Raw genomic sequence first — 22,336 nt, 5'->3', positions numbered from 1 at the left:
CACTCCGGAAAAGTGATGAGTTCCAAAAGGCGAGTCTCACCTGACCGCATGTTCTTTGTCGCTGCAGGGTCTTTGTTTATACTCCGGGCAGTTGGTGCCTGAAACACAGGGCAGCGACTTCCGCTTCTGGTCGGACCCAAACGTGCGAACACACAAAATCAAGAAAAAATCCAGCAAAAATTCTGTGTCCCATGAGCGCAGGCTATGGTTCAGCTGTTGGCAACTCGTGAATCAGATAGACATAAACCTCCTATTCCCAAAGTCCGCAAAAGGTACTTTGTCTCTCTATAAAAGAAAGAGAACCGCTGTTGTGGCAGTTGGTCAAAGCAAGAAAGCAAAGGTGCCGGAACCACCGCCCAACCGTCACTCAACTTGACGTTTCAACAACTTGACCTCAAGCAAGTCCTGTATTTTCTCCTGTGCCAAAAATCAAACAATCAAGTCATGACCCGATAGACTCTTTCCCGATTTCTAATGCTATTGTGCCCCTGTCGCCCTCTCGCATTTCTTCCCCACGACGCCTGAATTTTTGCTCCCCTCGTGATATTTTTTGCTTTCCGGGGTCCCTCTCGACTCTGAAGGCAGCCCGGCCGGTCGACGATGGAAGAGCAGGTAAGGGTCCCCCTCCTACCTCGCCTGGGACGGGCGAGACGAATCGTCTGCCATATTTGAAAAGCCCATCAAGCCCTTGCAAGTGACTTTGGAGCGAAGCAAAAAGAAAACATTGCCATTCTCAACCCCGCCGTCACCCCGATCTTCCCCCTCGTGTGCCCCTCTTCAACGGTGACGCACATTGAGCTTCTGAGCCACCACAGACATTTTCGAACAGCCAGCCATTCTAACAAACTGTCTGTTTCCTCCAGGTTGCAAACGCCATAGAAATCGCCGGGAACCCTACCTCCGACCCTACGCTCAAAGCCCAAGCCTTCGACTACCTCAACCAGCTCCGCTCCGATCCCTCAGGCTGGCAAGTCTGCCTCTCCCTCTTCACTAAGGACCCGCCCCAGTCTCATATCGTCCGCCATGTCTCGTTAGAGGTTGTCAACAGCGCCGCCCAGGTTGGTCTAATTGACCTGCAGTCGCTGGGCTACGTTCGGGACGGCCTGCTGGGATACCTGCGGCAAGTGTATGGCCGTGAGAATACAACGCCCGACCCGCCCAATATCCAGAATAAAATCGCCCAGACCATCACTTTCCTCTTCTCCGCGCTGTACGGGAATGGTTGGGAGTCGTTCTTTGACGATTTCCTTGCTCTTACGCACAAGTCAGCGTCCAGCACGGCGAGGGACAACCCGCTGGGGATTGTTTTCTACCTTCGTGTGATCAACTCTATCCATGATGAGATTGGTGATGTTCTGGTGTCGCGGTCCCGCACGGAGCAGGACCGGGCGAATGCGCTGAAGGATCTCATCCGAGTCAGGGATATGCAGAAGATCGCCAACTCGTGGCAGGAAATCCTTTCGCAGTGGATGGACGGGGATGACCTTATCGTGGAGATGTCTCTCAAGGCGGTCGGAAGCTGGGTGAGCTGGATTGATATCGGTTTGGTGGTGAACCAGACGATGCTTGACTTGCTCTTCCAGCAGTTAGGCCGGGCGCAGAAGACGGAGCTGCGCGAGGGTGAGGAAAAGGTGCGGGATGCGGCGGTTGACGTCTTTACGGAAATCGTTGGTAAGAAGATGAAGGCCGAGGACAAGATTGACATGATTGCGTTTCTGAACCTTGATAATGTGGTCGCCCAGATCTCGTCCAGCCCTCCTCTCTATGCTAACCGCTTCACCTCGAAATACGATACGGACCTCGCGGAGACGGTCGCGAAGCTTGTCAATACGACAGTCACGGATATTGTGCGGGCGTTGGAGAATGATGCGGTCCCGGCCCCGTGCAAAGAAAAGGCGAATGGTCTGCTGCAGGTCTTCCTTCCGCATATCCTGCGGTATTTCTCTGATGAGTATGACGAGGTTTGCTCCACCATCATCCCGAGCGTGAACGACCTGCTTTCATACTTGCGAAAGGTCGCAAAGGTGAACCCCGCTCTCGCCTCTCAACACTCGTCTATCCTCCTTCCGATCCTCAAGGCGATTATCTCCAAGATGCGCTACGACGAGACTGCCTCCTGGGGCGACGATGAGGATCAGACGGATGAGGCTGAATTCCAAGAGCTCCGCAAGCGATTGGGAACCCTTCAGCAAATCGTCGCAAGCATTGATGAACGGTTATACAAGGAGGCTGTTTCGGAGGTCGTTGCGACAACCTTTGAGAACATGCGACAGGCGGGGTCTCAATTAGACTGGAGGGACCTCGACCTCGCTTTGCACGAGATGTACTTGTTTGGAGATACTGCGGTCAAGTCGGGCAGTTTGTATACGAAGGGTCAGCCAAACAACCCGAGCGCAGAACGGCTGATTGAGATGATGCTGCGCATGGTGGAGTCCGACATCCGATCCTTCACTCACCCAGCGACACAGTTGCAGTACATGGAGATTTGCGTTCGCTACAGTTCCTTCTTCCACCTTCACACTCACCTGATTCCTGGTGTTCTGGAAAACTTCCTCCAACTCGCGCACCATCCGATGAAGAAGGTCAAGACTCGGGCTTGGTACTTGTTCCAGCGTCTAGTGAAGCAGCTCAGAGCACAGATTAGCAATGTTTCGCAGACAGTAGTGGAGGCTTTGGGCGATCTATTGGTGATCCAGGCTGAGCTTCCGTCTGAAGGCTCTGATGGCGATGAGATGTCGTCTGAAGACCATGAAGGGTCTGCGGACGCCGTGTTCAACAGTCAACTTTATCTGTTTGAAGCTGTGGGTATCATTTGCTCGACTCCCGGAACCCCTGCGGACAAGCAGGTCCTCTACGCACAGTCCGTTCTGACGCCCGTCTTCGCGGACATGGAGAGGAACCTTGGCCCGGCCAAGTCGGGCGATGAGCGAGCGATGCTCCAAATACACCACGACATCATGGCCCTCGGTACCCTTGCAAGAGGCTTTTCTGACTGGATGCCAGGAGCAACCTCTCCTACTGCACAGCTTCCCGCACCAGAAGTGTCTGAAGCATTCAGCCAGGTGTCGGAAGCCACTCTCGTTGCGTTGGAATCTCTCAAAGCATCCTTCAACATCCGAACGGCATCTCGCTTTGCCTTCTCCCGACTCATTGGCGTGCTTGGGTCGCGTATCCTTCCCCAGCTCCCGAGGTGGATCGACGGTCTGCTGACGCAAACGTCTTCGAGGGATGAGATGGCCCTCTTCCTGCGTCTGCTCGATCAGGTCATCTTCGGCTTCAAGGGTGAGATATACTCAATCCTTGATGCTCTCCTGACTCCGTTCTTGCAGCGGGTGTTCAGCGGGATTGCCGACCCCCCTAGCGGAACGGATGATGAGATTCATCTGGCGGAGCTGAAGCGGGAGTACCTCACTCTCTTGTTGGCCGTACTGAACAACGATCTTGGAGCTGTCATCATCAGCGAACGTAAGTTCTCTTCGTCCACTGTAGGAGTTTGCCACACCAACTAACGACTTATAGGGAACCAACCCATGTTCGACACTGTCATTACAACGATCGAGCACTTCTCCAAGGACGTCGAGGACTTCACGACGGCAAAGATGGCGTTCTCCGTACTCGCCAGAATGGCCAGCTCCTGGGGCGGACCAGACATTGCACCTGCTGCCACGAACGGAGCCGCTGCAGGCCAAGTAGCGCTCCCAGGCTTTGGACAGTTCATGATCACGCGCTTCTCCCCGCTATGCTGGGCTCTTCCGGCGACTCCATCGTTCAACTCCAAGGATGCACTTGCGAAACAGGTCCTTGCGGAAGCGGGTGGTTTGCAGAAGATCATCTATGGAAAGATGGGTATGGAGTACATTGAGTACCTGCGGGACCGCGAGCTCCCTGGTATGGGCATGGGCGGAGACCTGGTAGAGGAGTACGTGAGGACACTGAGTCAGCTGGATCTGAAGGGGTTCCGGCAGTTCTTCCCGGTATGTTCCACAAGCAATGGGAGAGGGATATCTACTGACATACAACAGACATTCATCCAACGATTCAGCGCCTGAGCATCTCATCGTCATCTATACATAACCTCCCTCTCCGAACCTCAAACCTCTCACTTCCTCTCCCGCTTATTCCCTTTGGTTTATTCCCCTGTTCTTCTCACATGTTCATTCCATTCCATTCCATCTCCTTAGATATCCCCTCGGTTTGATTTGATGACTGATGTTTTCCCTTCCCTCTCAATATCTTCCCTCCCCGTTTCTTTCCTCTCTGTCGGCGACCCCTTCCGACGCAATACCACTGTCATACATACATACATCCCTCGAACGCACAGACTACTGCTGCCATTGAATACATTACACCGGACTGGACAGGACAGGACGGACTCGGGATAAAAGGTATATAGCTAGTTGAGGCATTTGCATGCATGAATTGGCGTTTCGTTGCTGCGTTGCGGCCATGTGCAGACGAGTCTTCTGATAGCATTGAAAGAATAAGTTATGTGAGATGTGAGTACAGAGTATAGTTCAACGTCCCAGATTGATCGGTCCGTGTCGTCGTAGCCCTGGGGAAAAGAAACTCGCAGCTTGTGATGCTAGCTCCCTGCATTGTCCAATGGCTGTCACTGCTTATTGCTCCATCAGGTCTAGGCCCGCAAAAGCAAACATGGAACCCCAATCTGCTCGTTGCACAAGCCCTGAATTCAGAGACCACCCAATCGCTTGAAATCTACCACCGGCGACTGCAAGTGAGGCTGAGACAGCTGACGCTGTACTACAGACGATGACGAGGCCCGGACCGACTCAGTCAGCGTCAAGAATATGAATGTCAATGCCAGCGCCAATGGAAGAGCAACAAAAGCGCCCGGATACTCCGGAGCCCAGGAATTAAGGCTGGGCGCGAGTCCAGTGGGGACCGTCGATCAGGCTGGAAGAGGCCGGAGGTCTGGTGTGTTGTTTCCTTGTCTGGAAAGAACGGCAGGCCCTCCGTACCTCCCGCCAAATCCGACGCTCCCATTCAGACAAAGCCAGAGCCAGCCAATCCATGCAGGGTAGAGTGTGGTGGTACGTGGTACACGATGCCACTGCCACTGCCAGGACAGGGACTCCCATGCAGCGATGACGACCGCAGTTGCCATGCGTGTTTTTCTTTTGCGCCGCGGGCTTATTCTTAAGTAGACCCTTCTTCCTTCTGGTCTCGGAGACTCTGTCGGCGGTGTTTATTCTTTGGTTCATCTTGTCTTTACCTCAGTCTTATTTTGCAGTATTTCTACGTCATGGGTGTTTTTAAGAACATTCTTGAGCCTGGTGGTGTGTATCTATGTCTGTCACATGGTCCACTCACTTACTGACTGACTACTGCTTTACTCTTCAGCTATTGTTGCTACCTTCACTGCAGGAGCCCTCGTTAACCGTCGCCGCCGCCGCATCATCACACTCCTCGATACGCCCTCTGTTGAATCACCGCTGCTCCCAGACACAGACGATGCGAAGTCGATAAACGAGGACGACAGTGTCCTCCCCAGCGAGCACAGCCGCACAATCCAGTCGCGCATCCTCGCGCGCTTCCCTTTCCTCCTCGAAATATGGTACTGGCTGCTTATATACTGGGTATGTGATTCTGGGAAGACAAGCTGGCACACGGCTCACAAGCGCAGATCTATCAGGGCCTACGCGCAATCTCGGCCCGAGCGATCAGCGGCCACGACGCCATCTTCGATAGGGCTGAGAAGCATGCCCGCCAGATCCTCGCGGTAGAACACTTCCTCCACATCGACGTCGAGCTAGCCGTGCAGCGATTCGTCCTCACAAAACACGCATGGCTCGTGCCGTTTTTAGCCCGCGTGTACTACTCGCACATAATCGTAGGCGTCGTGTTCTACGTCTACTGCTACACCTTTATGAAGCGCGACAAGTGGCTGAATATCCGGCGCACTTTGGCTTTTGAGAATGTCATCGCCTTCGCAATCATAACCCTCTGGCGCTGCACACCCCCGCGCCTCATGCCCGAAGAATTCGGCTTCGTCGACGTCCTCCACAGCAACCGCGGCGGGTCCGCCTGGACACAGAACAAATTCCAGCTCACAATCGCCGCAATGCCCTCGCTGCACTTTGGAAACTCAATGTTCATCGCAATGTGTCTGATAAAGTTCAGTCCGCACTGGTATCTCCGCTTTATAGCGCCGCTATGGCCCATGCTTATGGCGTTGACGATCGTTGCTACGGCGAACCATTTTATCCTTGATGCCGTCGTCGGTGCTTGTGTGGTTCTTATTGCGTATAGGTATAATAAGGTCATGTTGAAGCTGTTGCCGGTTGAGCGGGTGCTTTTTGGGCTCTTGCGGTTGGAGAGGCCGTAGATTATTTATACGCTATCAATACCAGAATTCTTACGGTGTGCCGCTATGAGTTGTTAGTAGCTTATTCTCGGATACGGCTAAGATATAGTAATATGGGACCTCGTTAATACCTTGTTCTCGATAGGCGAAGGCTAACAATTGCTTTGGAGATGGGTATCTAAAGGCTAGGATACTCGATCGTGTCGCTCATGTTCTGTCCAACCCGCTAGACGGTTCTCCAACTCGAGCTCCATTCGTTCACCTGGCGCGGGGCCCTTCATTATCTCAGCGATGTGATCACACCCTTCACCCAAGTCATCTCCCCAGTTCGGCCACTCTTCGCCCGTTGCCCCCTTCATATTCTTGAGAACAGCTTGTTCAAAGTGCCATCGCAAGGCAGCATCACTAATGCGCCAGTCCTCTAATCCCTGGCTTCTGGATTTCCCACTGAGGACCTTGCCGTCGATTGGTACTAGTGTATCTTGCTTGTGGAATACCGTGATCTTGTAGCCGTCCTGTTCAGCATCAGCAGCGGTGCCCCACCGAAAGCTTTTCATTTATCAGATAACGGACCATAGGATTGATGGCCCATTCGTAGAAATCAAATGGAGTATGAACCGCTGTACTCAAAAGAAGACCATTTCGTGGGGAGAGGAGGTCCTCGCCACATAGCATCGAGGCGGCTGGCGTAAAATCAAGATCAAGATCAGTATCACTCCCAGTGTCAGTGACGCAGGATTTGCGGTCACCTTGCTGCTGTTGCTGTTCCTGCCGCCGCACTTCCTGCTGGCGAGGTACGATTGGTACAATATGGGCGGCTTTTAACCCTGCGAAGTCCGCGCGACTGTACCCCGTCACCGCACACGCTTGATCTCGTTTCCGGATCTGGTCGCGGAAGTGCTTTTGCTGTTGGTTTTACTTTAGCACAATCTGTTACGAGAGGGAGGTGGAGTGCTGCTACCTTGGAAGGGAGTCTCTGCGAACTATCACTTCCCGAACCGATACGCCGGACTGCCGTCCTGTCCGTAGGGCGCACTGCAATCGGATCTCCAGCTTTGAAGTTGAAGACTGTGTTAGCTAATCGGGCTCATTTCATCTCATTCAATTATCAATCAAGCCGTCGGATTGGGTATTCGCTTACTCCTCGATAGGACAATATACTTGCCCGCCTCCAGAGCCGTCTGATCCCTAGAAAGCATGGAACCTCTGGACCCATCAGCGCACAGATTAAAGATCGCCCACGTTTCCTGATCCGCTGTGGAAGACGGGAAGTCGAGGAATAACGGGCACAGATCGTAGAGGTTGGAACGGGTTATGGAGCCGTGTTGGTAGGTGCCTGTCTAGGTGTAGTTTGTTAGACATATCTGAGATCTCGTTGTGCTGAGCTGTGTTTATTCCTTGCACGTTTCCAGTGGGTCAAGAAGGTGCCCGGCACCAAAAAGGTTGGAGCTGGTAAGCGCATATAAACTTAGATCAAGGCAGGTCATCCAATTGACAGTGGCATGTGTTTATGTGTAGGTGTGTACCTCCGATGACTTGGCCCTCGTGGTTGTAGATGTGGACATTTCTCGCCGTCTCGGATTGCGGGGACTGTAAGGTCCTTGCGTTTGTCATGGCTGCACAGGTGTTGTCCAACTGCACCCCTAGCTCTTGAGTGATGTGATCACCCGGCTGTGACTGGATAATGATATAGTGGTGCTGTTTCTAGCGCGTGGGCTAGCGAGAGCTGGAGAAGAAGCTAAACTTAAAAAGTTCCAAAGGTGGGGGACTGTCTGTATCACGTGACCTGCACTTTACTCTGTGCGGTCCTCCAGACGCTGAGGAGCAGCTATTTGGGTATTTTTTTTATTTTTATTTTTATTTGACATACTCCATAGCTTGAAAGGCTCTTATCGTCCTTTATTACGAGCAGCAAAGTGCTGGGTTTATCTACGGAAGTCGACAGTGTGGAATGAGCGATGGATCGGCTTGGGTCAACCTCCGCTTGCTGAAATATATAGAATGCAGATCACATATTAGCAGATTAAGTTCAGGTAATCTCTAGGCTTTTTTTTTTTTTTTTTTTTTTTTTTCCCGCATTATTCACCTGATTACATAGCTAGCTATAATCCCCATCAGCCACGGGATTCAATTCCCCGTGTTTTTCGAACCCAACAATGGAATTCTCCCCGATAATAGAGATTTTCCTCGGAGTATACAGAGTCTGACTCGGGGGAACAAGTAAGAAAAGCAACAGGTATGAGGCCAGATATTACCCGCATTGGCCAACTGCTGGAGGAAACAATAAGAAATGCATCGAAGCGATTCACCGGTTCTATTCTGGACGGGCGTCACCCAGGTTTGCATTCCGCTTCTCCAGCGAGTGAAGAGATGACTAAGTGCAGTTTAGCCTAAGTAGGGGTACCTTTTCCCGTATCCATGTGAACATGGAAAGTGCCGACATCCTAGGTACTTTTTTCAAAGTTTTCTGGGGGATGGGAGAGTCTGGGTTGATCCATGGGTCGGAGCTCGGAGGGGGTCGGAGACGAAATGTCATGGACGGCGTCAAATTGATACATGTCGGCTTGGCATGTGCGGGGAGCCTGATACTGCCAATTCTTGTTGATCTAGTATAGAAGCGCATACGAGATAGGTGTAATCGGATAAGCGAGCCATACTGGCTAAAGTCAGACTGAACATAAGGTAAACCGGCCGAGACGTATGTATGTGCGTCGGCGTCTCGGCGAGTCGGCGCTGCTCACCAACTACAGCGAGCTATGACCAGACGCCAAGATTGAGGCTATCTATCCAACTGGAAAGCACCAGCTGTAGCACATGAGAGCTTTGATACTATTGATATAGCAGGTAGCTTTTTATTGTTTTGTTCTAGAGACTAGCAGGGGTTCGAGACTTACAGAAGTTTAGTTTTCTGTTTTATGGAGCGCGAACAAAAAGGATACCACATTGTGTACCATCTCCATGACATGAAGAGTGGCTTCCTTCCAACGATCAGCGTAAGCACTGGCCGCCATCAAAGCAACAATGACACTGTTATCAGGCTGGTCTCTCCTAGCGGTCAGCAATCACGAGTCCAAGGCGAGTTCTCCCCGTGATTCGTGCTCCAGGCTTATATGATCTAATGCCTGTAGGAGTTTGTGAGCGCTGGGAATCTCTCCAGTCCAGCAGCCTTTGATAATCTCCCCTACCCAGACATCCCGTGTGCAAGGTAGAAACTTTCTCGCTGGCCAATACGCTCGACCGTCAGCGGGAGAGTTGTCAATTGAAGAGATCAATCTTGCACTTGGTGCCGGTGACAACTTCATACATGACTGCCCCAAGGAACCTAATATTAATGTGCGTCGTGTATCCATTGTCATCCAGAGCTTCCATATCGGAGTCAAAGGGAAGAAGAGTCGCCTCTGAGAAGTCGCGCATAATAAGCGATAGATCAGAATCCAGCAGAAAGTTCCGGTTAGTGATATCTGCATGAAGCACGCGCCTTTCATGGATAAAGCTAAGTGCGCGAGCCATCTGATTGAACCGTCTAAGCTGCAGCTGCCAATGAGGACGGGATTTTGCAAGGTACGCTTGGGGGTCTCCATTGACCATGTGAGCAAGGTCCGTAGCATTAGCTGTAAGCTCGGTGCAGTAGACAACACCATGGGAGCGGTCATCTCCGGGACAATGCAAGCGCCGATAGGCATCCTGTTCACGTCTGAGACTGTGAGTGTTTGCTGGAATTGACCCTGAATTGAGGGGCTGGGATGGTTCGTAAATGCAGTGTAACCATCACGTGATAAGCATTATTGCACCTTGAATGTAAGGAGAACAGGGAAAGGCCACAAAAAGGATGTTCTTACCTGAGTGAATGATGACTCGAAAACAAAGCCGCCTAACAGAGATATCTGTACCATGTAACTTGACAATTTCCATCAACCAGGAGAGGCTTGCTCGCTGTTCGTCAGCATAAGATATACCCCCAGCTCGAGGGGAAATGCAATATTAGGCATTGTATTATCCATGATGTCGTGGCATGAGAAGAGCCTGAAGACGAACCAGGGCATCGAAACATATCGTATAGAGTACGACAGGATATATAGCGGTTGTGGTACCGTTCTCTGATATTCAATGATATGGCAATTCTTTATGGTAAATCGCGTGACGGTGTGAAAGTTCTTCAGAGTCGAATAAACCTGCCATTGACGATTTGACTGAGGTCTTTCGTGTAAATCATTGGAAGCAATTTGGAGTATTGGTGTTTATAGCTTGTGAGTTAGCGAGCGCTGCCCCAAGACGAAGCCATGCCATTCATGGTATGTGTGGAGCCGGACATGTGACGTCCATTATGACATCCGGCATCCGTCCTCGAGACGAGCCTGCTCGCTTGCGAGCCTCATTGCTCTATCGCAAACGCCTCGTACGATCCTGCATTGTTCACTTTGTATAGCTACCGAGAGTGAAACAGCCTGAGCAGGATTGAGAGCGCCAGAGCGAGATCTGACTCGGCTTCCTCCTGAGCGCTCTGCATGGACTTCAAACCACCTTGACACATGTTGTAGCTTGACAGGCGAGTCGAAAACACCGGCAAACCTATTCCGGCAATAACAAGCACTCGGCCGCGTGAGGCCTTACCGTGTTACCTAAGACCCAAGACTAAGACACTCCAAGGCGGGATCCGGTGAGCGGGCGACCCCAACTCCAAGAGGAGAAACAGACAGGATCCCCTCACGAGCGTTCCGGAGTTTGCCGCAAGTGCGGAGTACTGACGCCTCAATTTCACGCTCGGAATCCCTAGTCTGTATGTTGTAAGCAGGCCTCGGTCTATTTCCGGGTTGGAGATCGAGATCCGGTGCGTGTGTGGCCTGACCGGGCGATGAGTTGGGGGCTGCATCAACTATTAATCAGTCATGACCCGGCCCTGAGTGATTGTGCGCAGACTGGCAGAGCACTGGGGAGAGACGAATATCTCGGCGTCAACTCCGAATCGTATTTTGCGCGAAATCTCGGGTAATATCGTTCGGGGCGGTGAGGAGACATCGGGCTCGTGACTGCATGAGACAGTGTAGCTCAAAGCCGATGCCGGGTCTGGTTCTCCTGGGATTTCAAGGATTCCACTGTCTGGGTTCTGGCTCACTCCCGGGCCTGTTGACTGGGCGCTGGCAAGGCGGAGAGCGCGCTTTTATCCGTAGGGTTGATTATTATTGTCAAGGGGGCAAATAACATCAAAGATTTTTTTTTTCTAAGAGATCTGAAAGGAATCAAGACAAAAAAAAGCAAATTGGCCACGTAGATTTTATTTGCTATTGGCAATTGCTATTATTACATGCTCATCACCTGATGAAAATTTCATCGCCATCTAATCTTTTCTTGTAGACTTGCGCGATGGAGCGAAGATCTCCCCCCATTCTCTCCCTCCGTCTATAATTTGCATTCTCCACACCTGGACTGCTGCTTGACTCCGTCCTTCCAGCCCCTTCCCTTTGGCTCTTCCTCTTCCCCTCGCTGCGTTGGTCTTTGGCTTCTATTCTTATTGTTTGCTTTCCTTTAGACTGTTCTGTCTTGCATAGAGGATAGACTTTGCGCGTTTGTGATCATGGCGAGCGTAAAAGAAGCTGTCAAAGAGTCGCTGGTCGGCACCACCATTGAGGAGCCCGGCCTGTCCAAGCAGATCAGGGCCAACTTCCTCCGACATGCCCGCAAGGACGAGGAGACCGGCGAGCTGTACATGACGGAATCCGATTTTGTTGAGGCTATCGCGCCGAAGCACGAAGACTACGTGAGTTTTTCCTCCTTCGTCCGATGTGTCATACTTTGAAACTCAATTGACTCTTGTGATGTTATAGCACAAGATCAAACGGGAACACTACGGAATCCTCTTCAGAGTCGCCGATACCCGCAAATCCGGCCGAATCAACATCCACGAATGGGCTACCTTTGAGAACCTGCTTGCGAAGCCCGACGCCGAGTATGAGATTGCCTTCCGACTCTTCGACACCGACGGGACGGGAACGGTCAAGTGGGAGACTTTCCAGAAACTGTACAACGAGAACAAGACAAAAGAGAGCATTCCGTTTGACTGGAACTCTGAATGGGCCGCTCTGTACATTGGAAAGACCAAGGCCCGCCATGACATGACATACCCCCAGTTTGCGCAGATGCTTCGAGGATTGCAAGGGGAGCGCATCCGACAGGCTTTCCACGTGTTCGACAAGGACGGCGACGGCTACATTCAACCGGAAGATTTCCAGCGTATCATCTTGGAGACGTCGCGACACAAGCTGTCAGACTACGTATTGGAGAACCTTCCGAGTCTGTGCAACATCTCGACGGGCACCAAGATCTCCTACGCTACCGTTCGTGCGTTCCAGAACGTGATGCGCGAGATGGACATGATTGATTTGATCATTCGCGAGGCCACAAACAAGAGCGACGATGGCAAGATCACTCGTTCAGACTTCCTCAATGCCGCTGCTCGCCTTACCCGATTTTCCCTGTTCACGCCAATGGAGGCTGATATCCTCTTCCACTTTGCCGGACTCGATGCGCCATCCGGCCGTCTCTCACAAAAGGACTTTGCAAAGGTCATTGATGCATCATGGCGCCTGCCTGTTGCTGCTGCCGAGCATGCCGTTTCGACTGCGGCCGGCGCCGCGCACAAGGCTGCGGAATCGACGAAATCAGTACTCCACAGCGTACTCGAATCTGCGCACCACTTTGCGCTCGGCAGTCTTGCGGGTGCGTTTGGCGCGTTCATGGTGTACCCCATTGATCTGGTCAAGACCCGAATGCAGAACCAGCGATCCAGCCGGGTTGGAGAGCGCTTGTACAACAACTCACTGGATTGTGCCAGAAAGGTCATCCGCAACGAGGGCTTCACTGGTTTGTACTCTGGTGTTATTCCTCAGCTGATTGGTGTCGCTCCGGAGAAGGCGATCAAGCTCACTGTCAACGATCTTGCGCGTGGATTTTTCACCGACAAGGAGACTGGCAAGATTAAGTATATGCACGAGGTTATCTCCGGTGGTACCGCGGGTGCCTGTCAAGTTGTGAGTGTTTCTGCCAATGCATTAGATAGCTCACAAGGCTAACAAATTAGATCTTTACGAACCCTCTGGAGATTGTCAAGATTCGCCTGCAGGTTCAGGGCGAAATCGCCAAAAATGTCGAGGGCGCTCCCCGCCGCTCTGCGCTCTGGATCGTGAAGAACTTGGGTCTGGTCGGCTTGTACAAGGGCGCCAGCGCTTGTCTGCTTCGTGATGGTAAGTCTAACCGATCGTATGTTGTGACCCATCTAACCTGTGCAGTTCCCTTCTCTGCCATCTACTTCCCTACCTATTCCCACCTCAAGTCCGACTTCTTCGGCGAATCCCGCACACACAAGCTTGGCGTCGTACAGCTCCTCACCGCAGGTGCGATTGCCGGTATGCCCGCTGCCTACCTCACAACACCCTGCGATGTGATCAAGACCCGTCTGCAAGTCGAAGCCCGCAAGGGAGAGGCTCAATACAAGGGCCTGCGCCACTGCGCCCAAACCATCCTGCGCGAGGAGGGCTTCAAGGCCTTCTTCAAAGGCGGTCCCGCTCGTATCCTCCGTTCCTCACCACAGTTCGGTTTCACTCTCGCCGCATACGAAGTCCTGCAGAAATGGCTGCCCATGCCCGGGGCGCTCGAGGTTAGCCCAACCGGCCAGGTCGAGCCCGGCGTCGGCGTGCCCATCGCCAAGGAACCCCTGCCATACCTGCGCTCACGGAACGCCCTGAAACTCATTCTCGATCTAGACGAGAACATCGGCCGCGTCCCCATCCCGGATGCTGAGCGGTGGCCGAAGTTCATCCGACCCACCAAGCAATAGACAAGAAAGAGAAAGACATATTTTTTGTTTTACTAGCGATGCGTTGGTTTATTTTCTTCTCCTATTTCTTTTCGGACTGGACTGGATTGGATTGAAAGTACATTTCCTTGCCTCATACCACACGGGCCCCCATCCTACCTTTTGACCTGATAGCCATGTTCGCCTTCTACTACTATGGATATGTTCGGGATCGTGCCGTTTTACATATCTACACCATGTACCAAAAGCAGATAGATTGGGAAAGGGCGGTTATACCAATATACCGTACCATACCATATCATACCATTATTGGATTTCGCATGATTGTCTAGAGCTTCTTCTGGAAGATACCAAATCGAGTGTGCGTTCTGGATGTGACGCTTGTTGCATATTTTTTTTTTTTTTTTTTTGCTTGATGATAGCAATTCGAGTGCGCACTGGGGTGGTCTACTGTGTTAGTGTGCATGTACTGGTTTGATCGACTTCCTTTTGTTGCTTAGCCTTTAGCTTATGGTATATGTGAATCTTTTACTAATGGAGTGGCAGATCGTACGATATGGTTCGTAAGAGTGATATTTACAGCCCGAACGGGCGTCTTGATATTGCATGGATATTGTACAAGGGTGAAAACGTATAGCAGCGGAGGCCGCCATTTGGCCAACATAGATTAGCCCACCAAGACCTCCGAGAATGACGCCATGAGGACTGGGGAGGACCCGCAAAGTCATACCAACCGCCGTCATATCAAAAGATGCCGCTCGCGCAGCGGATGTGCAAGACTCTCAACACTCTAAAGTTCAATCATCGGCATATATAACTTTCGATAGGAGAGGCACGTTTAGAAAAAGCCGACCCTCCGTTTCGTCGCCTCCTTTACACCGTCATCGCCTCCGGCCGGTGTGCTCTTATCGACCGCAGGAACCACTGGGTCCTTTGATACGACCTTTGCTGTTGCTGTCGCAGCCTTCCCCTCATCCTGTTCGTGTTTTTCCTCGGCCTCCTTCCTCCTCCGGTGCCATAACGAGTCCTCCTGCTCAATCTCCTTCAGCACTGCATAGATAACAAATGTTAGCCACCACTTCACAAACCCTGAACACACAGAGAGCCGAAAAATCAAGAATCAAAGAAAAGAAGAGAACATACCCTCCTCCCACTCCCTCTCAACCCCCTCATCCCCCTTCCCAAGTAACTTCTCCACATCAACCACCTCCCCAGCCTTGACCCTCTCAATGACCTCGCGCAGCAACCGAATCTTCGCATCCGTACTGCGCGTATACGCCTTGTACTCATTCTTCAGCGCGATCATTCGAATGGCCTGGGACCCGATCAGGATGAAGATGATGATGTAGAAGGACGCCGGGTTCCATTCTTTGGATTTCGGCGTTGACGAGGTGGGTGCTGGCGCTGCGGACGCCGGAGAGCGGTTTCGGAGGAATTTGGGGATTAGAGAAGTCCAGATTGAGGACTGCGTTATTCGTGGGCGTGGGATTGAGCGTGGGCTGTAGGAGAAGGGGCGGGATTGTGGTGTTTGGTGGTGCCGGTGTGGGAGGGAGGGGCACTGGGTTGGTACTGACGATGTTGGTGGTCGGACTTGTACCCGCGTAGGTAGGCGTAGCCGTGTGGAAGTCATTGTGAGAGAGGCCATGGTTCGTTGTGCTGTGTTCAAATGAGTCGAGGTTGCGATTCAAAACCGCGGCGGACAAAGCGATAATTTGATCTGCGCCTGAGGCAGAAAGAGTTGGGGAAGTGAACCTTGGTTGACGGCTAAACCCTTTCGGAACCCGTTGCTGCGACAACACAACGCCGCGACTCTCGGCGGACTCAGTCAACTCTTCACTCCAGACCTCCAACTTGAAGATGTCTTGAATCCAACGCATGACAACCACCCCATCACTACCCAACAGCCCTTACCCAAAGGCATGATTACATCTTAACAAATGACAGTAACGACATTCATCGCCGATTCCCCCGCGGAATTGGTAAAACAGACGCTCCGCTCCACATCAACAGCAAACAATGCCACGGTGTTGTCGCTCCAAACACTCTTCCGATCGACGCCTGGACCGACGGAAATTGAGAGTGTAACCGTGAAGAGAACTGGGAGGGCTACGAAGACGACAAGCGCAGGTACGGCGGCTACGACGAGTAGTCGGACGAAGACGGCACGATCGCGGACGAATACGAAAACAGCGGTTCAAGACCCGGGTCCGCCAGATGGCGCGCAGTTATCGGCTCAGGAGAAGCTGGTGCTCGCGACGGAGGTGTTTAATATGACACTCAAGACGCTTTCGGATGCTGTGAAGGTTGGGACCGCGCCGTCGCCAAGGGAATCGACACCGGTGAAACGGACAACAAAGTCGGCACGGTCGAAGACGGCACAAGCGGTGGAAAAAGGGGTATCAGAGGCAGACAAAGGTGTTTCTGCTGTGGCGGAATGTGCCCGGTTATCTCTTTCGTGTTTACGAACTCTGAAGACAGAACAGGAGGGCCAGGGTGATGGGATGCCGAATCTACAACTGGAACAAGGGGCATGTGTTTTGGCTGGAAGACTGCTATCCTTGGGGTTGAACGATTTGGCTTACAAGGAGTTGAGGGGACTCAAGAGGAGGATTCAGCAACATATTGATGGCTTATCGACGAGCCGGAAGAAGGCAGGGAAGGACACCCGCGAGGAGGAAGAGCAGAAGGAACGGATGTCGGATCTTTTGACATTTTCGAACATACCAAGTGCGCGATCGTTGCTCGGACTGCTGGTCTCGTTTCAGTCCAACGCATTACGTCTTATTGCAGCAGAGAAACGACCGGCTACGGTACAGAAACTGGTGTCCGCCCTCCAGTTGGCCGACGACAGCAGCCCTGCCAATGTGATCCTTGCCGCCATCGATTCAGGAGCCCTTACTAAGGATAAAGGGGCAGTTCAACTTCAGCTGCTATCCAGTACTGTTTCGTCTCTTTCCTCCGCGTCCCAGACGTCAAGCAGCGGTGGCAAGGACCGCCTGAAGCCATCGACTGTGCTGGCTTTGCAGCTCCTGTCGCTCGAAATCCGATGTATGTCCTGGAAGATTTCCGGGCATATTTGTGATGATGGTAAGGAGATGTGGGATCCTTTGTCACGGTATCTTGGAGTCTTCGCCAACGTAACCAAGAGCATAGAGAAAGCTGAATTTGCTTCAATATACACCACTATTGTTCGACTACAAGCTGCCTTTGCAAAGACGCAGAATCGACCACCAACCCTCAACAAGAATGACATGTCCGTTGCTCGAATCGCCACAATCCTCGGGCAGCTCGCTCAAGACGCGGGCTGTTTCAAGGAAGCCATGCAACTATTCACAGAATCAGTCAGTCCTCTTTCGACCGGCCAATGCCTCGGATTAGCTACAGTCCGCTGCAAAATTGCGTCCCTCCATTTTCAAGGGATCAGGTCCTCGATGAAATTCTCTCCAGCTACTATTTCTGAAGCCGTCTCCGAAGCTACTACCACGTTAAGCATGCAATTGAAAGGGAGTACCCAGGACTTGGATGAGTTGCTGGTCGAGGCGGGGAAGCTCAAGAAATTTGCAATGGCTTGGTTCGGCGAGTTAGTATCAAAAAACCAAGAGTCTCATGCTCAAAGCGAGGTGTTCCCGCGCATCTACGAGTATATGAATGCTTTTATTCGATTTTTGCGGCGCTACGTTGGACGCCGACCTGCCGATGACGAGCGGGCCGATCAAGTTACATTTCAAAAACGCATCGATGCAGCACAGACTATTATCATCGCCGCCGTGGATTCGACTGTTGCCGTTGGAAAACTCTCTGTCATGTCGCAACGACCGCCCTGGGAGGAGATAGTGCCAACCTTGATTGATTGCCAACGTCTTCTTGCGACAATCGAATCCAGAGATTCTGACGCTGAGAGTGGGGCAATCACCGGCATGGCGCTTGTCAAGCTGTCCAACCTTTTCTGGTCCCGATATATTAAAGAAAAGGAGGCCGGCAAAGGGGCCCGCGAACTTGTGCCGCTACTGAAGCAGTCTGCAAATCTTCTCTCTGGCTGTTCATCCTCTCAGCGGTTAACGGGCTTCGCTCCTCTCAAATTAGAACGACTCGCCCATACATATGTAGAGGGCAATGTGATCTCGGAGGCTGAAGTGGCCTTCTGTCAGTCCATCAGCGAGCATATCGCATCCGGTGCACTCGAGAAAATCACTTCCAACACAGAGGGTCTTTTCCCTCATCAGCTATCCCAGGATCCGAAGAGCCCTACCTTTACGTTGGGGCGTGTTTTGCTGGCGTACCTCAAAGTCAAGTTGCGAAATAAGAAATCTGATGTCCGCGAGATCTTCGACGATGAGACGCTTCCGTCCACCCAACGAGGCCACATTCTTGAATGGCAACTTGGTATCTTGACCGAAATATACCACGCCGCCTATAATGACGATGTACTTCGATCTGTCTTCTCGGAGATTGTGTCTAGGCTTTTTGCTGTTTACTCGTCCCAGCATCCGATCCGCCGTTTACGCGTTGTCCTTCTGGGGCTACGATTTGCCTTGGAGCAGCCAGGGTCGTTAGACGCATCAGTTCTGCAACAAATCGTCGATGAAGGAGCGGATGCTATTGAGAGCGACAAAGGATATGGGAGGGACTCCGACATGGCGAACATGGCGATCTACCTGCGTAACTCGGTTCGCCTGACGCTTGGTCTGCAACAAGGCAGCCTTACCGCAGATGAGCTGAATCTCATTATCTCTACATGGAACTCGATGCTGAAGAGTTTCAGCGACTTGAAATCTCTTCTCTCATGTGTTGGCGATATTGAGTACTACCTTCTGCAGATGAAAGCCGTGGTTGACTACACCGAAATTCACGGGCTATGGAAATTTCAGCTCTCTACACTTGAGTTGGTACTACGTGTCACCGAGCTGCAAGGCTCCGGAACGTTTTCGGAGGCTATTGTCGTTCTCTCGAGGCTCGCCCTTCAGTATACTCGCATTGGATACTGCAACAAAGCCCGTTCGCTTCTTAGTCAGGCGGATGACTACATCACCCGCCAAGGAGTTTCCTCACTGGCGAGGTTATCCTACGAGCTGGCTCATGTAGGATTCCTCCTTGAAACCGGTGACATTCAGAAGGCGGCAACTGTTCTTTCCGCCGCTCGCATGCTTTATGAGAAGAGCCAGTCAACCGAGGATCTGAGCGCGTGCTCAGCCCTGGCCAAGATCTCCTGGGAGAGGCTAGTCGCTGATGCAGCTTTTATGAGTTCTCGTTTGGCATTCGCGCAGGGCTCGATCAAGGATGCTCTCTACTTTGCTAAACTGTCTGTTCGACTTAATTGTCGCATATGGGCCAAGGTTGAGAAACTTGCGCAAAAGAAGCAGGAGAAGGCTATTGCCAACGATAGTTCCGAGCTTGAGATTGTCGTGGAGGGATTAGCCAAGCTTGACGTATCGCGACCTTCCTCGACTTACTCCCAAGGAGCGCCATTCTGGCCACATATCGGATCGCATCATAGCTCCTTGCTGAACCTCGCAAGCCTCTCGGCCCATCACGGTCTATTCCAAGATGCCATCTACTATGGCGAGCAAGCACTGAAAATCAACAAGTCGCTCAATGCTAATGTTCGCTTGATTGCCTCACAAGCACAGCTCGGGGCTCACTGGATCCTTGGCGGGCATGTTTCCGAAGGCCAGGAGATTCTCACTTCAGCAAAGGAGCTGTCCACGCAGATGGAGAGCAGCATTGAGCTTGTTTCACTTCACATGAGCCTGGCCGCCCTTCGTAGGGCGGAGGGAGATTATCATGGCGAGTTTCGATCTCTTCGTGAAGCCGAGAAGTTGGTTGGTGGCTTTCTCCAGCTCGGAGCTGCCGAGGGGTCAGCGACCATGCCCGAGTTGGAGGAGAAGATGGGAACTTTGCGAATTCGACCAAAGAGCAGATCAACGAGACAACCGGTCGCATTGACAACGAGAAGAACTCGCAGCGGTACTACGGTATCTGGACGGAACACACCGGCAACCACATCTGGAAGAAGTACGCCAAAGGCGCCTGTTACCGGTGCAAAGCTGAAGAGCCTTGATTCCAACACTGTGTTCCACGTTAAGAGCGAAATCCTTCGGCAGCAAGCCGCGTCTTTGCGCGCTCAGCAAGAGTTCGAAAAAGCCTCTGGGCTGCTGACAGACGCTCGCAAGTTTGCTGTTACTAGGGACAGCAAGATCTCACTTCATATCGGAGAGAGCGAGCATCTCCTCGCGGACGCGATTCGAAATTTTGCAACACATGCGGTCTACTGCGTCCTTCCCGAGTCGACCATCTCTCTGCCATCATTCGAACTTTCCACCAGGGCACCACCCGAACTCACTACCGGCAAATCGTCTACACGTAAAGCTCGAGCTCCAAGTCGGGGTACGCGATCCAAGGGCCAGTCCGAGTCAGAGGACTTTTCTCTCATGCTAGCTAAGGCCGGAGAGTCACTCAACGACATTTTCGACCCTGCCACGCGACTTGGCTCCACACTGGATAGTCACTCTGCATCTCGCTTGATGAGTCGGATATCCATGTTGTCGCATGTTACCGCCTCTACATGTCAAAATCCCCTACAGTCGCCAGCCACCATGAACGAAATTGGTCGCATTGGCGCTTTCGCTCGTGAGCGTTCAGCAATTGCGATTGACAAGCAATTGGCCGATTACTGTGACCCACTCAACTGGCCAACGTCAGATCTGATGGGATCAGAGGATGTGGTCTCTGACTTTACGGAAGAGTATGTCGACATCCTTCCGGACAAGTGGAATGTCCTTTCGCTGTCTCTGAGTGCGGACCAAACCGAGTTTGTTGTGTCGCGGTTACATCGAGGAAGGCCTCCGTTCTTGTTACGTCTTCCACTCAGACGAGGCAACTCGGAGGATGACGAGGAGGAGCAGTTTACATTTGAGGATGGACGGAATGAGATGAAAGAGCTGATTCGTCTTGCGAATGAGAGTGCCCACGCGGCGAAATTGCAAGTTGATAGGCAGATGAAGAAGGACTGGTGGAAGAACCGAGAGGCTCTTGACCGCAGGATGGAGAACCTTCTCCAGAATATTGAGAACGTCTGGTTTGGAGGATTTAGGGGAATATTTTCTCCAATTCCACTGGAGTCTAGAGGTCTGGCGCGTTTTTCAACAGCCTTCCACAACATCCTTGACAAGCATCTGCCTTCACGGCAGAAGGGGGCCCGGGCGGAGGGACCGAAACTGACGCTGCATCCGAACGTCTTGGAGTTGTTTGTTGGGGTCAAGGGGTTGGAGGATGAGGAGGATCCCGAGGATACGCTGATGGATCTGCTTTACTTTGTTGTCGACATTTTGCAGTTCCAAGGCGAGAGGAATGCTTACGACGAGATCGATTTCGACATGATGGTTGTGGAGACGCTGGATGCTGTGAGAGGTTATCATGACACGATGAAGAACGAAGCCAGACAACGACCAAACAACACAGTCCTTGTCCTGGACAAGTCACTGCACCTGTTTCCGTGGGAGTCGCTCCCTTGCCTGCAAGGCCTGCCTGTCTGTCGCGTGCCGTCCCTGGAATGCCTTCGTGATCGAGTCCTGCAGTTCCGCAACTCTCAAGGGGCCAGCCTAGGCGTCGACCGACGAAACGGGACTTATATCCTGAACCCTACCGGTGATTTGCAGACAACACAGGCTACCTTTGAGAACGATCTATCTAGGCTTGACGGCTGGAGCGGAGTCGTTACTCGTCAGCCCACCGAAGACGAGTTCAAAGACGGCCTCGAGTCGAAGAGTCTCTTCCTCTACTTTGGACACGGCAGCGGCGCGCAATACATCCGCGGGCGGACAGTGAAGCGCCTCGACCGATGCGCTGTCACATTCCTCATGGGCTGCAGCAGTGGAACGCTGACCGAAGCGGGCGAGTACGAACCATACGGCACGCCCATGAACTACCTACAAGCAGGGTCACCGGCATTGGTCGCTACGCTGTGGGACGTGACGGATAAAGACATTGATCGATTTGCCAAGACAACATTCGAGGATTGGGGATTATTAGGTGCATGCGGAGAAGCAGTTGGAGAAGAAAAGGTCGCTCTGGATGCGGCGGTTGCGCGGTCGCGACAGGCGTGTGTGTTGAAGTATTTGAACGGAGCGGCACCCGTGGTGTATGGAGTTCCTGGGGTGTTTCTGGAGTAGAATATGGGCATTCATAGAGTTTTGTATATACCA

The 22,336-nt window shown here is 52.1% G+C and overlaps 6 protein-coding genes across 6 annotated transcripts; 4 read left to right on the top strand and 2 right to left on the bottom strand.

Annotated features, from left to right (window-relative positions):
- The first annotated feature begins 46 nt into the window (after positions 1 to 46).
- On the top strand, positions 47 to 4,470 carry BJX68DRAFT_226647 (Ran GTPase-binding protein LOS1). Its single transcript, XM_071038545.1, has 4 exons — positions 47 to 612; positions 864 to 3,465; positions 3,520 to 3,974; positions 4,023 to 4,470. The coding sequence occupies exons 1-4, from the start codon at positions 601 to 603 to the stop codon at positions 4,047 to 4,049; spliced, it is 3,096 nt and encodes a 1,031-aa protein (XP_070904612.1). The 5' UTR covers positions 47 to 600; the 3' UTR covers positions 4,050 to 4,470.
- Positions 4,471 to 4,717: 247 nt separating this feature from the next.
- Positions 4,718 to 6,386, top strand: BJX68DRAFT_226646 (phosphatase PAP2 family protein). Its single transcript, XM_071038544.1, has 3 exons — positions 4,718 to 5,297; positions 5,362 to 5,597; positions 5,645 to 6,386. Exons 1-3 carry the CDS (start codon positions 5,264 to 5,266, stop codon positions 6,344 to 6,346), a joined length of 972 nt encoding a protein of 323 aa, XP_070904611.1. The 5' UTR covers positions 4,718 to 5,263; the 3' UTR covers positions 6,347 to 6,386.
- A 124-nt stretch (positions 6,387 to 6,510) lies between these two features.
- Positions 6,511 to 7,939, bottom strand: BJX68DRAFT_262100 (uncharacterized protein; the record flags this gene model as incomplete). The annotated part of the gene is made up of 5 exons (XM_071044364.1): positions 6,511 to 6,840; positions 6,899 to 7,231; positions 7,287 to 7,378; positions 7,467 to 7,661; positions 7,852 to 7,939. The coding sequence occupies 5 exons, from the start codon at positions 7,937 to 7,939 to the stop codon at positions 6,511 to 6,513; spliced, it is 1,038 nt and encodes a 345-aa protein (XP_070904610.1).
- Positions 7,940 to 11,576: 3,637 nt separating this feature from the next.
- On the top strand, positions 11,577 to 14,527 carry BJX68DRAFT_226634 (citrin). The gene is made up of 4 exons (XM_071038543.1): positions 11,577 to 12,080; positions 12,148 to 13,350; positions 13,401 to 13,563; positions 13,609 to 14,527. Exons 1-4 carry the CDS (start codon positions 11,898 to 11,900, stop codon positions 14,154 to 14,156), a joined length of 2,097 nt encoding a protein of 698 aa, XP_070904609.1. The 5' UTR covers positions 11,577 to 11,897; the 3' UTR covers positions 14,157 to 14,527.
- A 167-nt stretch (positions 14,528 to 14,694) lies between these two features.
- On the bottom strand, positions 14,695 to 15,827 carry BJX68DRAFT_226633 (DUF5321 domain-containing protein). Its single transcript, XM_071038542.1, has 2 exons — positions 15,279 to 15,827; positions 14,695 to 15,185 (listed from the first exon to the last, which is right to left on the bottom strand). Exons 1-2 carry the CDS (start codon positions 15,778 to 15,780, stop codon positions 14,974 to 14,976), a joined length of 714 nt encoding a protein of 237 aa, XP_070904608.1. The 5' UTR covers positions 15,781 to 15,827; the 3' UTR covers positions 14,695 to 14,973.
- A 178-nt stretch (positions 15,828 to 16,005) lies between these two features.
- BJX68DRAFT_226631 (C50 family peptidase) lies at positions 16,006 to 22,336 on the top strand. Its single transcript, XM_071038541.1, has one exon. It carries the CDS (start codon positions 16,073 to 16,075, stop codon positions 22,301 to 22,303), a length of 6,231 nt encoding a protein of 2,076 aa, XP_070904607.1. The 5' UTR covers positions 16,006 to 16,072; the 3' UTR covers positions 22,304 to 22,336.

Source organism: Aspergillus pseudodeflectus, assembly GCF_044049435.1.
Source record: "Aspergillus pseudodeflectus strain CBS 756.74 chromosome Unknown BJX68scaffold_3, whole genome shotgun sequence".
NCBI classification, from domain to species: Eukaryota; Fungi; Ascomycota; class Eurotiomycetes; order Eurotiales; family Aspergillaceae; genus Aspergillus; species Aspergillus pseudodeflectus.
The sequence above is the reverse complement of the archived record's forward strand: the minus strand, read 5'-3'. Positions and strand labels throughout refer to the sequence as shown.